The 16,995-nt window shown below is 39.3% G+C and overlaps 1 protein-coding gene across 6 annotated transcripts in view; it reads left to right on the plus strand.

Annotated features, from left to right (window-relative positions):
• The window catches only part of DUSP16 (dual specificity phosphatase 16), a 100,817-nt gene extending 88,642 nt beyond the window's left edge, over positions 1–12,175 (plus strand). For all 6 annotated transcript variants that reach the window (XM_027856446.1, XM_027856445.1, XM_027856448.1 and 3 more), the window contains 3 exons: positions 126–285; positions 5,557–5,680; positions 8,214–12,175. In XM_027856446.1, the coding sequence (XP_027712247.1) occupies positions 126–285; positions 5,557–5,680; positions 8,214–9,372 (1,443 nt within the window). In that variant the 3' untranslated portion in view covers positions 9,373–12,175. The remainder of the gene's footprint in view (positions 1–125; positions 286–5,556; positions 5,681–8,213) is intronic.
• Positions 12,176–16,995: the final 4,820 nt, after the last annotated feature.

Here is a 16,995-nt window from a genome sequence, read left to right on the forward strand (position 1 = left end):
AATTATAGAATACAGATAATTATAATTTTAAAATTTTTCTAAAGATAATTGTAATTATTGCTTTAAACAATCCTCTTTCGAACTGATCACATCAGTGAATATCTTTAATTGACGTCCTTGTGTAGGAGCTGATGCAACAGAATGGGATTGGTTATGTATTAAATGCCAGCAATACCTGTCCAAAGCCTGACTTCATCCCTGAGTCTCACTTCCTGCGAGTGCCTGTGAATGACAGCTTTTGTGAGAAAATTTTGCCATGGTTAGACAAATCGGTTGATTTCATTGGTAAGTAGCTCAGCTAATATCAACAGACTCTTTGGCATAGTTTTTAAATGTTTGGTGGTTGTCTTTCAAAGCGAAAACAAGAGGGAAAAGCAGCCTATTCTAGGGATTCACAAAGCCTAAAAATCACATGATGCTGCTTACCTCATTATTGGTCAGAGGTTAAATGTGTGTATGCCACACAAATCCTAGGGGATTGGCCTTGTGATGTGATAGCTAGCTTGACGCTTCCATCAGTGAGAACACAGTGATACTGCTTTTCCAAGTATTTTTGAAACTAAGGCTTTGGGGATTGCATTTTTTTTCATACTCTTAAAAATTGTCTTTGGAAACTTAAAAAAGAAATTGATGGTAGATAAAAAGGAAATATATATATATATTCATATAATTAGCTCTAATTTATAAATTTAATTAATTAAATTATAAATAAAAATTTTTAGTTTTTTATTTAATTTAGCTTTTTCCTCTTTCAGGACAGGGTAAGATCATAACAAATTATGTTACAACAGAAATTACTGTGTAACAAGATTTCCAACCCCTACCTATTTCAAGCAGTTTTAGAAACAATAAAACTCCAGTTCAATCAAAGAATGGAATTGGTCCCTTTTAGAGATTTTTTTAAGGGATGTTTGTTTTTTAACCTGGACCGTATTCTTTCCTACTGAGACCAGTGTGGTTTCAGAGCTTTATTGTCTGTGAACCTTACTTGCTGACAGGACGTTTCTAGAATTGTACTTAGCCTAGGGGATCTAGTTGTTAATAGGCCTGGTGAGTCATGTCTGGAATATGGTCTAGGAGTTCTTCAACCTCTAAGCCATCACAAATTGGTTAGAATTAGTTTCTGTAGATTGAGAATTTATATTTTTTATAAATATATATGTGTATATATATATGTATATATATTATTTCCCCATTATATGTTAAAAGTTTTTTTTAATATTTTTTAAGTTTTGAATTCCAAATTCTATTCTTCCCTCTCCCTCCCAGACAGTAAACAATCAGAAGTGAAATCATGTAAAACATTTCCAAAAGCACAATAAACTTTAAAAAAAACTACAAACCAAACTTAATGTCCTTTTCTATTTTCCTTGAGGAAATGAGAGATCCCTTCTCTCTGCCCACCTTTTTTTTTTTTTTTTTGAAATTGTTTTTTCCCCCCAATTTTTTTTTTTTTTTTTTTTTTTTTTAAGTTCTGAAATTGCCGTGAATCTTAATCTTCTTTAGGGGCAAGGGTTCTTAACTTTTTTCTATGTTATAAACCCATTTGGCAGTCTGGTAAAGCCTATGGATGTCTCTCAGAATAATGTTTTTAAATGTATAGGATTACAAAAGAAACCAATTATATTGAAATTCACTTATCAAAATATTTTTTAGATGAGTTCAAAATAAGTTTCTTAAAATAAAATGAGTACAAAGATCTCATGTTAAGAAACTCTGCTCTAGGGATAGTTCAGATCCTTGAAACCTTAACAATTAGATAATTTTCAGACAATTTAAAAGTAAAAACAAGCAAACTAAAACCTAATACCCCACTAATGTACCTAAGCAGCACACATCATGGTGTTATGCTTTTTTGTTACTTTTTAAGAAGCAACTAACTAGCTGACATGGTTAGCAATCTCATTTCATAACACATTGCTTCAAGAGAATTTGACTCTAATTTCAATTTCAACTCTGGTTTTAGAATCTCCTTTTGAGGCAGATTAATTAATTTTATTTAAATCCTAGTATCTTTAAGCTTTTGAGTGGCTGGTAGAATAGGAAACAATACTATACTTTTTTCTTCCCCTCTAACTTTTATTCCTTTCCCCTTTATATTTCTGGAAAGAAAAATTTGTATTGTTACAGGGAAGTATTTTTTTCAGCTGTGGGCCAAAAACTTCATCCATCAATCAAAAAGACTTTATTAAGCACCTGCTGTGTACTGTGCAGTCCTGTACCCTAAGGATTCAGATAACAAAGAAACAATCTCTACTCTCTGTTGGTAGATTTTCATTGTTTTGTGTGACACAAATCTTACTCATCCCCTACACGTAATTCACAGCTGAAAAAAAATCCAGCCTGAATTCACCAAATAATCGCTCACGCTCCTCTCTCATTCATGGTGGTTGGTTATGTGCATAGAATGAGTATATGTAACTCCAAGGTGGGGCCATACATCCACAGCCTTATAATAATAAGCCCCCTTGCTCTCTCTCACTTTATGAAATTTAAATATTTGTTGAGGGAAGCTTAGGATCTGGGTCATGTTAGCGAATGATCTTAAAGTAAAAGGGGCTTTCAAAACCTGATGTAAAGCAGTATTCAAACGTAGGGTATCATTACTTTTCATTATGCCTCGTCGGGAGGCTGTGTAGACCACATGTAGTGGAAAGAACATTGGGAATTAGGTGACCCAGATTTCAGGCCTACTTCAACCACTAACTAGCTATGTTATTTCACCTCCCTGTGTGTGGTTTTCTCATCTATGAAATGGTAGGGTTGAGCCTAGATGGGCTCTGAGCTAACTAACTTGCAGCTGTAATTCTGTGATTCCAGAAAGTAGGTCATTAATATATATATATATATATTTATATATATATATATATATATATATATATATATACACATATATACACACACATATATCTGTGTGTCTGTGTGTGTACACACAGACACACACCCCCTTAAATATATAGTTAACATTTATCTATATGTAAATGTATATAGGAAAAGTATGATTTTATAATTATAATATATAACTTTATAATTAAGTTTATAATTTTATAATTTCATAATTCAGTATTTTAAAGTATAATTTTATAAAATTATAATTTTTAAAGTATAATTTTATAGTTATTTTGCTGAGAAAATTGAAATCTGGCACGTGCCCCCTCTTCTTTTCACTTCAGACAGTCACAAGTCTCTGTAGTATTTAAATTTTTTTTACCTGGCCCTATTTTCCCCTTCCAGCTACTTTATCCTTTTTAGCTTCTTTTTTTAGGCCTGAATTTTCCAGTGAGTTTTCTCTTCCTTCCACCTTCATTTCTTCTCCTTTGTTTTCATCAAGAAAGGAAAGAACTCAAGAATGTCATGTGGCTCCCTGCTACCTATCATATAGAATCTGAAGTTCTCAGCTTAACATTCAAGGCCTTTTGACAAGCTGTTCTGAACCTTTATGTATTGCTCTTTAGTTTCTTCCTAATACAGCCTTTTTGAACCGGCCAAACCTATATATCCTCTCAAGTTCTGCCTGTCTGCCCTTTACACTGACGGCTTCCTTCTCTACTAGTCTGTGTTGACCACTTCCCCTGAGACCTTTCTTAAAGCTCTTCAAGAAGCCTTTCTCCAGTAACCTCGTTTTACTCTGATGATTAATTTTCAATACCTATCAACCAGTTAATCAGTAAGTTTTTACTGCACACCTTAACTGATACCTTCGATTAGGCTCTTTATCAATACAAGAGAAGTATAAGAGAAGGCCTTTAATCCAAAAGGAATTTGTAATCTGGACATGGAATCGTAGACATCAGAGCTAAAAAGGGACCATAGAGATCCAATATTTAAGACTCCTTATTTCACAGATGGGGCAGCTACGTGGCACAGTAGATAGAGTGTTGGACCTGAAGTCAGGAAGACTCATCTTTCTGAGTTCAGATCTGGCCTCAGACACTTGCTAGCTGGGCAATTCACCTTATTTGTCTCAGTTTCCTCATCTGTAAAAGCAACTGGAGAAGGCAATGGCAAATCATTCCAGTAGCTTTGCCAAGAAAACCCTAAATGGGGTCATGAACTGTTAGATGTGACTAAAACAACTGAAAAAAAAATTACACAGATGAAGGAACTGAGGTCCTGAGAAATAAAGTGATTTGTCCAAGGTCATACAGATTGAAAAGATGAAAGTTAAATACAAGAAACAAGGAAGGAACAATCTAAAAGTGTAATATGAGTGATAAGTGTTGAGAAGGAAAAGAGGAGTATTAGCCGAAAGAGTATGGGAAGGTATCGTGGCAGTGGGGACTAGGTATGGTGGGGGAGGGATGTTTCTAAATACATGTGTTATCTTGCACTTGCCTTATGTTGCTTTATCGTCATTTTCTAGTTATTTTATATGTGTAAGCTTGGTATCTCCAATCAAATTGTAAACTTCTTAAGGCTCTTCTATTTCTTCTCACCACCCAGACCTAATACAATATTTTTTACTCATGAAGGACTCAATAAGTGCTTTGTTGAATAATGAATGAACTACTTTTAAAAGAGTGTGACCGAGATGCCTACATATAAACAGCCAAAGTGGATTTTGTTTTTGTTTTTGTTTTTGTTTTTGTCTCTTAACCTTGTCTGTACAGCCAAATTTACTGACTCTATGTCATTCGGTGTCATGCAGATTTGGTCTATGGGTCTTTTAAAATTCAAGATGATCACCCGTTGGGTATAATATCAATTAAAACCAAAGTAAAGGGGAAACAATTTTATTCCTTGGAAATCAACACTGGGAATGAAACCTGCTTTTAATGTTGCTGAATTGGGGTTGTTTCTAGTACTGTCCATAAAATGTGAATCGTTTTAAGTTCGAACGGCATAGCTGTGTCATTTACAAAGTCCATAAATATGTCTTCCTCATGAAAGCATGGTTTAATATTCATCATTTATGTAGATAAATGTTTTGAGCCATATATATTCCAGCAACAACAAAACAGTTTAAACTTCTTGCCCCTGAGGCTGCAGTACAAGTAGAAGACTGTTGTGAAGAGACAACAACTTTACTTTTACTTTTCTACTAAACTCCCAAGGAGAAGTTACCAGTGACATTTATTACTTTTTTTTTATTAAAATTGTAAAACAGCAAAACTACTTGTAGAAAAATAATCAAACTGACTTAATAAAGATGAATTCTTTTTAAGTTTTCAAGCATTTTACTACTTAGTCTAATGAAGTGAGTCAAACCAGTCTTTTTAGGGTTGTGTTAGCATATTCAAGTTGATGACCTTAATTTCATGACATAAACATGATATGTGTGTCCTTAAAATTACAGGCTATTTAAATGGATTTGGGGAGAATTTCATAATGATCCTTTGAGATTATAGAGGTGGGGAAGGTAGGATGGCACAGGGACAAAAAATAGGATTGGGAACCATTGGGCAAAAGCCCTGAAATAGGGAATAGGGTAAGCTGGATTGTAAATCAAATCACTTAACTCATTCTGAGGTCTTCTGTGTTCTTGTTAAGATGATGATTGCCTGTTGCAAAAAGTCTTTATGTAAGTGACATTTCTTGAATGTAATTCTTGTCCAGAGAAAGCAAAAGCTTCTAACGGATGCGTGTTGGTGCACTGCTTAGCTGGAATTTCTCGCTCTGCCACAATTGCTATTGCCTACATCATGAAGAGGATGGATATGTCCTTAGATGAAGCCTACAGGTAAGATTATAGAAGTGATTTCATCTTGGGGGGAAGGGAGGGAATAAACATTTGTTAAGTGCCTACTATATGCTAGGCACAGTGCTAAGCACTTTTTACAAATACCTCATTTGAGCCTCAAAACAACACTGGGATATAGGTGCTATTAGTATCCCTATTTTAGTTGAAGAAACTGAGGCAGATAGAGGTTATGTGATTTGTTCAGGGTTGCACAGCTAATAAGTGTTTTAGGCTGGATTTAAATGCTAATCTTCCTGATTCCAGACCCAGTGCTCTATCCATGGCACCACTAGCTGCCTCTTTTATGGATTCTTGTGGTGGTAGTCTATAAGAAATAAAAGACTGAAGTAGAAAGATCAGAAAGTTTTAGAGCCAAAAGCTTAAGCTACCACTCGGTAACTGTGTGACCTTCATCACATCACAATCTACTACTTCAGAGGCTGATTGGAAACATAAAAGCACTATGCAAAGGAGAATGATGACTGCTTGAAGTGAAATACAAATATTTCTATGTCAATGTACTTAATTGGATCTGTAATCTCCATGATATGCATATTTCCTGTATTAGTACAAAGCATCCACAACTTCTGAACATCTGGTACAACTCTTGTCCATGTTCTGCCTCCCTGGGTCCAACGTGGCGGAGGCCCTCCTTTAGATCACTTTATGTCGTAAGAGTACCGCTGCGGTGAATGTCAGCTGTGTTCCTTTCAACAATGCTCTTCACTAGTTGCTGTGGATTTAAATGTGATGCTTCAAAAACTGGGAAAGATGTCATTTTTGTTACTTAGCATTCATTTAGCATTAACTCAATCTAATCAATTTCAGGCATATTAAACCATCCACTGTCACTCCACTTTATTTCTTACTCAAATCAAGGGAAGATAATTGTGCTTTTTTTCATCCATTAAAATCAACATCTGACGCGTGTGATAGACTGTACACGACATGCCCTTTTCTTAACATCTGATGTGACTCCCTTTCTACAAGGAATGAGACAGCAACTTTTGGGTGGTGTCCGGGGTTAGAGATTGAATGATAGACCTAAATGCTGAACCCTGCAGTTAGTTTTTGCCAGCAACACAGTAGTTGTTCAAAGCTTGTTTGCTGATGAATTGTCTTTTTGGTCTGCTATCTGCTACTTCATTCAAAATGTCGGGCAAGGAAGCGAAGACACCACCAGTCTCCTATTAGGGAGTGAGTAGTGGGATGGGTTGGAAGGCGTGATCCTTGAGAAGTTTTATGGGGACTGTGATTGGGCTTTGGCATACAAGGCACATAAGGGCTTTTCAGGAGAATAGCATGACAAATACCAAGAACTATCAGACTTAGGTACCAGACAGGTGGGCATAGGCGGATGACAGTTCAGTTCCTTCCTGTCACACTGATAAACATGAAGGTGAGAAATTACATATCTAAATAGCCACCAATGGAGAAAGCACAGTGGGAATGTCCCACTATTTATTTCTGTCCTCTTTTGGAAGTCCATTTATGAGAGGACAAAATAAATTCTGTTATCTCACTACAGCTCCTAAATTATTTGGATTTTTCTACTCATACTTAAGTTAATGTTCAACCAATTGCTTGGATCTCTTCTTTTGTTTTAAACTATTTCATTTCCAAGAGATTGTTTTTCTTTAGCTTTCCCTATTCAAAAGACAAGCTATCACCTTAGTTCTGTATCTACATTAACTTTTGAAGAAACTGCACCTCCTCTGACATAAAAAGGCCATGGAAAGGTTTTGGTAGCTTCTCTAAGTCTTTTACTGCTGTAGTGCTTCTGTTCCTTGTCACTGGCTTCATCCTTTTGACAAATTTGGTGTTAGTGAGAATTCCCCATATAAAAGCTTAAACTAAGCAGTAGTTCACATGCTTTCTGATCAAGTCACTTTGAGTACCACGATGAGATGGGAAATGTGCCCTTTGATACCTTGGATATTTAATGCCTTCTTTTTCTTTAATTAAAATCATGAATATTGAAATGCCTTGAAGACATGATTACAGACACCCTGATGAGTCACACGGGGAAACGGAAGGACCAGTGAGCCATTGCCACAGCCAAATGTGTCGGTGGTGTGCAGGCTCTCTGAACCTTCCTGGTGCTCCTAATCATGGCAGGAGGACCTTGCTGGTGAGACTGATTTCTATACCTCCAACATCAGTTACAATGTTAAGCTACCATTCCTTGAAAGTAATTCTTCTAGAACAACAGCTTAAAGGGATTGGGTACTCTCTTCCTATTACGTAGGAAGGCACCATGATGTCCAGTATCACCCACTGGTGTTCATCCAAAGGCCCTATTATGGTTATTAATGAGTTAGAGATTTTCCCAAGAAGAATGTCCTTTATGTTGAGGTTTCTCCATTAATGTTTAATATATTTTAAGTTCCAAAGTTGTCACCTGCAGAGTATCATGTTGATTTGGCTGATGCTTTTCCCCAGATTTCCATTCTTGCTTCTGTGTTTAAAAGGGGAAAAAAAAGTTTAAATCATGTGTAGTTTGAGTTTTAACATTTTTCCTTCTATCCATCAGATTTGTGAAAGAAAAAAGGCCAACTATTTCTCCAAACTTCAATTTTCTGGGCCAACTGCTAGACTATGAGAAAAAGATTAAGAACCAAACTGGAGCATTGGGTACAAAAAGTAAGCTTAAACTTCTGCACCTAGAGAAAGCCAGTGAATTTGTTGCACCCGCTTCAGAAGGAGCACAAAACAGTGAAACCTCTCTTAGTACCAACTCTGCTACCTCAGATACAGTGGGGCAGAGGTCCATGCACCCTGTGAGTTTTCCCGGCATGCAGCTAGCATCATTTGAGGACAGTCCACTGGTACAGGGAATCAATGGACTCCACATGTCTTCAGACACACTAGAAGACAACAATAAACTCAAGCGTTCATTCTCTCTGGACATCAAATCGATTTCATACTCCTCCAGTACGGCGGCATCTTTGCATAGCTTTCCCTCGTCAGAGGATGCTCTGGAGTACTACAAACCTAGCGCTTTGGATGGAAGCAGTAAGCTGTGCCAGTTCTCTCCAGTTCAGGAAGTGTCTGAACAGACTCCAGAGACCAGTCCAGACAAGGAGGAAGCCACCATCCCTGAGAAGACCCAGTCTGCTTGGCAGTCAGAAAGCCAGACCAAGAGACTGCACCCTGGCAGAACCAGCAGTGGCAACGCTGCCCAGAGGCCCCTCCTGTCCCCACTGCACCGAAGTGGAAGCGTGGAGGACAACTACCGCACCCTGTTTGGCCTTTCTACAAGCCAGCAGCATCTGGCCAAGTCCGCTGCTACGGTAGGCCTCAAGGGCTGGCACTCAGACATCTTGGCTCCCCAGGCTTCCACCCCTTCCTTGACCAATAGCTGGTACTTTGCCACTGAATCCTCTCACTTCTACTCTACTTCCGCCATCTATGGGGGCAGTTCCAGGTACTCTGCCTGTAGTTGTAGCCAGCTGCCCACTTGCAGTGACCAGGCCTTTTCAGTACGCAGGCGGCAGAAGCCAAGTGACCGAGCCGACTCGAGGCGGAGCTGGCACGAGGAGAGCCCTTTTGAAAAGCAGCTGAAACGCAGAAGCTGCCAGATGGAATTTGGAGAAGGCATAATGTCAGAGAACAGGTCACGAGAAGAACTAGGGAAAGTAGGCAGCCAGTCAAGCTTTTCAGGTAGTATGGAAATTATTGAAGTATCCTGAGAAAACATGGACCTGTGGACTTCTGGAGATTTTTTTATCTTCTTGTTTAATGAAAAAAGAAATTCCCTGTAAATCTGAAATATATGTATGGACATAGATATTTTTGGAAAGTGGGGCTTTGGTGTAAAAGCTGTTTTCTCTTACTCTAATGTCTACTTGTGGGAGAGCAGCTAATTTTTCTCCCAGTTAAAAGTGGAAGGGCAGATGTTTAAGATTTTTTTCCCCTGGACAGATGAAGCAGTCGTATGCGATAAATTGCACATCCTCTTGTTCTTATAAAAGAAAGCTTTATTGGTGATAGAGGACAGCACCATTTCCAAGTTGTGCTACTAATAATTCTCAAAAGTTAGTCCTTTTACCCAATTCTTTCACAGTGCACCTTAGCCCTGAAACTGAGCCAGCTTTGAGGTCAGGCGGGTAGACCCTGTTAGGGACAGAAACATAGTTGTGAATCCAGAAGAAATAACTCACTGCAACAGAGGCCCATCTGAACATCAAAGCACATCCAGTAAAACCAGTGACAGAAAATATCATTCTAATGGACAGGCCGTTAGGTGATTTCCAAGAGCTGCTTTATAAAGAGCAAAAACCAAGTACCTCAGATAATACAATTAGGGCTTTTACTGCTACCCATTTCTGGGAGCCGGTTTTGTAAGCATTGTGAATAGGTAGGTAGGTAGTCATACTTTTAAGGGCAATTTAAGCTGTCTATGCACAAATTTCCAGTTGGGCCTAGTTATAAGTGGGTTTAAAAAAAAAAAGGTTTTATTTCTCTGGCTTGGGAAGGAAAAGACTGAAAACCATTTTGTAGTTCATTTAAATAGCTAGGAATCAGGCACTCTACTGATTTAAACAGTAATTGGGTGGTTAGGCAAGTTGACTTCCATCCAGCAATTCCAAGTGGAATTTTAAAAAGTGAGATCACACTAACCATTGTGTTTTCTTTAAAACCAAATGTGCGTTTGGTGGCAACAGCAACGGCTTAGGTATTCTCGGCCTAGCAGCACATTTTCCACTGCTCCTAACACGAGTTTAGTCACCATGCAATCCGAAGGCATATTTTTTTTTTTAAACAGGAAAACTTAAAGCCGAAGAGGGAGAAAAACTATGGGAGGATTTACGGGGAGGAAAAGAGCTAAAGGAAAAGGAGAATGTACCTCCTTCCCTGGAAGCAATTCTTTTTTGGTATATGGTTCCTATAGTGGTGTCTATGCTTTCCTCAGTTAGACTCTCAGATTTACCAGTAATGTAGGGGCTAGAGTAAGCAGGGTCAAAACATCAAGTATAGGAATGTCTGGGGAATGTTGTCATCGTCTCCTAACGGTGGCGCCATAGCCGATGGCCACCCGCAAGCAGCTCTCAAAAGCGAATACACTTGGTTTTTTGGTAGCTGGAGCAAGAAGAAAGAGCACTCGGTCCTGAGCTGTAATCACTGTATGTATGGCCAATCACTCCAGGCAGCTGAAAATATAAAGTGACTATGGCAAGTATGTGAGGGATATTACTTACTTTTAAACTTTTTAAGCTTGAGTCTCATCAGCTACAATGTGGTCCTCATTTGAAGCCTTAATTCATGTCAGCAACTTGGTTTTTTTGTTCTATTTTGTTTTGTTTGTTCTTTTTATCCTCTTCAAGGGTAGCTAGTTGCTGACTCAAATCTCAGGTTTTTTATATGGTGAGAAATGAACAGGTCTTTTTTGACCAGGATGTGACTTACATTTCCTGTGGTGACTGTAAAAATCCAGCACAGAGCGGCATAATTCACAGATGGCTGAACTTGATCATGATGAGTGTGAGGGCTTCATAAGCGCAAGTGGTGACCAGGTGTTGTATGAGAATGAAACGCAGGTAGAGGGGGGTAAACTGCTCAGTGTACTGCCAGCTGGTTTCTATATGTGCAGAGTTTGAATATTTGACATAGACCCATTCTCCAGGTTTTACACAGACAGACATTCTAAACGTGTAATATTACTGTTCTCTCAATACATATCAACTATTTAACTGCTCATTATTCAGGTTAATGAATGGACACGAATCATTCATTGATATGAATAATATGTACATGGACAATCAGGTGTCCAAATCCCAGTCTCAATTGTCAGACTTCTTAAATGTTAACAGTAGTTTCAACCTTACAGACTTTTCAGGAAGGTTTGTAGACTTTATATTTTAACAACAATAAAAGCGTATCAGCAGAAACCCAAATCACAAACCTCTCCCTGGGGTTTCTCTTCATGCAGCTCTGATCTGGCGTCACACCATAACCTACAGACCTAATAGCTAATGTCAAACCACCAGCTCTTCAGCGTTGAAAGTATGGCCTTTTGGACCACTCGGACAACTTTAGGTGATATGGTTGGTACTCACACTCAAGAATCCATTCTTAGGGAAAGCCTTAGAGCCTGTTTAGTGCTATACAAGATGGTGATTCAAAACAAAACAAAATCAAAACAACAGCAATAAAAAATAACCAACTAGAATTCTATGAGAAATGCTGGAAATGGTTTTAGGACATTGATAAAAGTTAGGTGGACTGATTATGTACATGTTGAATATGAACATAACATTCTTTGGGTGTAAGGCAAGCTACATGGTTAAAAATTGTGCATTTCTCACTTTGTGTCATGAACATTATTGTATGTTAATATGATGAATAAAATCAGAATTGGTACCTGTTTATATGTAAAGTCAAAGAAAGGAGTTCTTTTTACAGCAGTATCTTCTGTGTGTTGTACAACAAGGACTGAATCACACCATGTGAATTCAAACCTTGCAACAGCCTTCAAGATTGGTCTTCAAAACGCTGCTCTCTACTATTGATTATTATGTGAATGAGAATAAGCTTTCTTCAGATGTAAAGGGACAGTAGGTTTTTTTTTTTAATTGATGGTGTCATTAAATATGTTTGGTTCACTGATGTTCTAGAAGAAACAATATAAAGATACTCTCAAGGTCTCTCTTAAGAACTTTGGAATTAGGGGCAGCTAGGTGGTGCAGTGGATAGAGTACTGGCCCTGGAGTCAGGAGAACCTGAGTTCAAATCCGGTCTCAAATCTGAGACACTTGACAGTTACTAGCTATGTGACCCTGGGCAAGTCACTTAACCCCAACTGCCTCATATAAAAAAAAAAGGGAAAAAACAACTTTGGAATTGCTTGTTGACATGAGAGACACTGGCACAGGACTGCTCAGCATGGCGGGCCTGCATCAAAAAAGATGCTATACCCTATGAGCAAAGCAGAATTGAAGTAGCTCAAAAGAAACACGAGATGCATAAATTTAGAGAATCCACGCCAAATGTTCACATGGACTCTATTTGTACCTGACCTGCGGTAGAGCATTCTGAACTCGTATTGATCTGATCTGCCACAGTCAGATACACTGTAACTTGACTCTACACGGTGATGTCATTTTGGTCCTCTTTGAGAATGAAGGACAACCATCACCGCCACTTCTCACAAGTAACAATGACTAGATCTCTGATCTAGTAATAGATCTAGTAATCTAGATCTTTAACAGATTAGATTGTAAGCTTGGAGAGAGGCACCATGTTCATTTTTCAGTATGTAGACCCATTGCCTAGTATAGTAATGTGTACCATGTAGGCATTGAATAAATATTTGCTGACAGCCTTCATTACATACAGGAAGGGTAGGAAGTTAAGAGACCAAATTAATCAATCAGCTAGCTTTTATTAAACATCTGGTATGTGCGAGGCACTGTGCTAAGTGCTGAAAATAACAAAGGCAAAAGACAGTCCCTGCTCTCAAGGAGGGCACTTTCTAAGGGCAGAGATAACGTACAAACAGCTACTTACAAATAGGCTGTGTACAGGGTAAGTTACAGATAATCTCAGAGAAAAGCAAAACAAACAAACAAAAAACATCATATAAAAAGGGGCAGCTGGGTGGTGCAGTGCATAGAGCTCCAGCCTTGGAGTCAGGAGGACCTGACTTCAAATCTGGCCTCAGACCAAACACTTGACATTTACTAGCTGTGTGACCCTGGGCAAGTCACTTAACCCCATTGCCTAGCAAAAAAAAAAAAAAAAAAACAGAGGGAAGGCACTGAGAAAAAGGAGGAATGGGAAAGGCTTTTTTTTTTTTAGAAGGTATAACTTCAGCTAAGACTTGAGGGAAGCAAGGGAAAGGAGGAGGAGCAGATGAGAGGGAGAGATCAGGACAGCCAGTAGAGTCGGGAGATGGTGTTGTCATGTATGAGGAACACAAAGAGAGTGGTGTCCTTGGTAACATAGGTACATGGGTGTTGTAAGATCTGAGAAGACTAGTAGAAGGACCAGCTAATGGAGTTGTCCTTTGCATCAATATCTGTTTTCCCATGTTCTTTAGGAAGTATTATGGGGGTTTTTTTTTGGTGGGGGGGGATAGGAAGGGTGAACAATCTAAGTCTGCGAGGCAATTTGGGTAATGAAGCAGTGGCAGGCATGGGATGAGCAGATGAAGGAAGCCTCATCTAACTTGAGAGCTGGGAAGTAGCCTTAGAGATTGTCTGGTCCAGCAATCTGGTTTGATGGGTGAGGAAGCTAAGGTTCAGAGAAATTAAGTGAACTTATGCAAGGTCACGCAACTAGTCACTGCCATTGCTTGGACTAAGATTCACATTTTCTGGCTCCTGGTGCTCTTTCTAGTGTGCCATGTTGGGTTTTAGTATTGTCCCTCCCCCCTCCCCCCCATTAATAAATAAGAACAGCTAGCATTTGTATAGCACTTTAAAGCTTGCAAAGCACTTCACAAATCTTGATGGGGTGGGTGTTATCCCCATTTTGTAGATGAGGAAACTGAGGCTGGGAGAGGTTAAGTGACTTACCCAGTCACAGTCTGTATTTGAACTTTGGTCTTCCCAACTCTATCCACTGCTGCCAATGGTAAAAGTTTAAAGAACATTGAGTAGAAGAGATAGGCAAGGATGAGTATAGTAGGAACAACAGAAGGGTAGGGTAGAAGAGGTGTCAGTGAAGGGACCTTGTGCTCAAAGCTCAAGGAAGGCAGATGTTGGATGTGGAGTCAGGGGACACACCTGGGTTCACATTTCACCTCTGCTGGATAGATAGGGCATCACAAAACGTCAGTGTTGGAAGGAGCTTTAGAGCTCATCTGGACCAACCCCTTTGTCTTACAGATGAGTGAGGTTCAGTCTAATATAACAGTGACCGAACTACAGTTTGAACCTGATTCCAGAAGCTAAGACTTCAGAGGTCATCTGGTCCAACTGTACTTGAACAAAAATCATCCAGCCTTTGTTGCAAGACCTCTGATGAAGGGGAGCCTCCCAGGCCAGTGACCTGGTCCCTACTGGGGATGGTTCTAATTGGCAAGAAGGTTTTCCTTAACATGGAAATTTAAACTTGGCTTTTTATAATTTCTACCCATTGTTTCTAGGACTGGTCTCTGGGGCCAAAGCAGAAAAAGCTGAATTCTTTTTTACCCTGTAGTCCTCACTTCTCCTGGAAAAATATCCCCACTTCATTTAGCCACTTCTCATATAGAACGAATGAATTCAGGGTCCTTCACCATTCTGTTTGCCTCCCAGCTCAATACTGTCCTTCCTACAGTGTAATGCCCAGAATGGTCTGCCATGCTCCAGATGAGGCCTGGCCAAGGCAGAGGATGATGAAATGTTGCCTTCCTAGTCCTGTGCCTTATGCCTATCTTTATGCTGCCTAAGATTACATTAGCTCTCTTGTAGACCAAATTACGGATTCATGTTATAATAATATAACAGCTAGCATTTATTTAGTACCTACTGTGTGTCAGGCATTGTGCTAAGTACTTTACAAATATTTGATTTGATCTTTACAACAACCTTATGAGGTAGATGCTGTTATTATCCCCATTTCACAGTTGAGGAAATTGAGGCAAAGATTAAGTGGTTAAACAGCTAGCTAGTGTGTGAGGTGGGATGTGAACTTAGGTCTCCTTGACTCCAGGCTTAGCACTTTATCCACTGCACCGCCTAACCTAGGGGAGTTTGAGCTTGCATTGCACTAAAACCTATGGACCTTTTTCAGATGCATCAATGTCTAGACAGTTTTTGCCATCTTGTACTTGTGATGTTTATTTTTTTAAATGTCTAGGTTGACTTGACATTTATCCCTATGATATTTCATCTTGAAAGGCAGAGAGCTAAGCTTGGAGTCAGAAAGGCCTGGGTTGATGAAGTCCTTCCTGACATATGTTGGCCATGTGACCCTGGGCAAGTCACCTTCTCAGTGACCCAGACAGTTCTGGAAGACTAAATTGTAGAGCAAGTACTGATCTGTATGGGTAGAGAAAGTTCCTCCCCTGAGGATCTAGTAAAAACAAAAGAATTTATTAATTTGGTCCAGTAATCTATTCTGTCAGTAATCTATCCCAACCCTTCCATCCAGTAGTAAGGAGATCCCTGAGGCATCCCACTGGAGACCTTTTACCAGACCAATATTCTTTCCACTGTACCAGATTGCTTCTAGGGTAGAGTCATGAAGGCGAGATTAGAAGCTAGATTGTTAGGAGTGGAAATTTTCAGAGATAGGAAACAAGTTGATGAACATTGTAAACCTTCACACCCTCCACTATGATATTGCTTTCAGCTCTTGCAGACCTTTCTAGGGATACACTGTACTAACACTGAGGATAGGCATGTTTTCAGTTCTAGAACAGCCGTCCTGGGGCCCTGTTGTCTTGATTGCTTGGTGCCAATGCAAGTGGCAAACTCAAGAAACCCACTGTACCGGGTCTTCATATTTTAATCAGTTGTCAGCTCTGGCAATATTGCCATTCACCCTTGTTACTCTCTTCTCTCTTCTCCCCAGCCCTTCTGACTTTGTGCTTTTGGCACAGTAATCAAATCAATACTTTTGTTGTTGAGTGGAAGATGAGGAAACTGAGGCAAACCGGGTTAAGTGGCTTACCCAGGGTCACACAGCTAGCGTCTAAGGCCACATTTGAATTCGGGAAAATGAGACTTCCTGACCATCCACTGTGCAACGTGCCTACCCCAAATCAATACTACCATACCACCATTGTTCTGGCAAAGGCATAGATCGATCCCTATTCCTGTGATACCCTACATCCCCTTCCTTTCCCTCACCACCATTCCCATATATATCTTCCCCTAGAACAGGGGTGGGGAATCTGTGGCCTTGAGGTCACATGTGGCCTTCTAGGTCTATGGATGCAGCCTGTTGACCGAATCCAAATTTTACAGAATAAATTCTTTTATTAAGGGGATTTGTTCTGTGAAGTTTGGATTCAGTCAAAGGGCTGCACTTGAGGATCTAGAGGGACACAGGTTCCCCCCCCTTGCCCTAGAATATAAGCCCTTTGAGAGCTGGGACTGTTTTATTTGTGCATTTACAATCCCCAGTGCTTAGCACTGCGTAGTACAGAGTAAATGCTTACTAAATGCTTTTTCATTTGTTAGCAGAAGAAAAATATTTTCTAGGTACTTTTCTCTGAATGTTAAAACTCATTGCTACTTCTGCCATTGAAAGAGTTTTGTGAATCTCATTCACCTCCCTTTATTGTAAATGTATGTGCAGAATAATTATGTGTTCATATGTTTAAAGTGATAGAGAAAGACAAATTAGAGAGTTGATCTGGAAGAATAAGATGTTAAGTCATT

This window comes from Vombatus ursinus, unplaced genomic scaffold (assembly GCF_900497805.2).
Source record: "Vombatus ursinus unplaced genomic scaffold, bare-nosed wombat genome assembly UNPS02011431.1, whole genome shotgun sequence".
NCBI classification, from domain to species: domain Eukaryota; kingdom Metazoa; phylum Chordata; class Mammalia; order Diprotodontia; family Vombatidae; genus Vombatus; species Vombatus ursinus.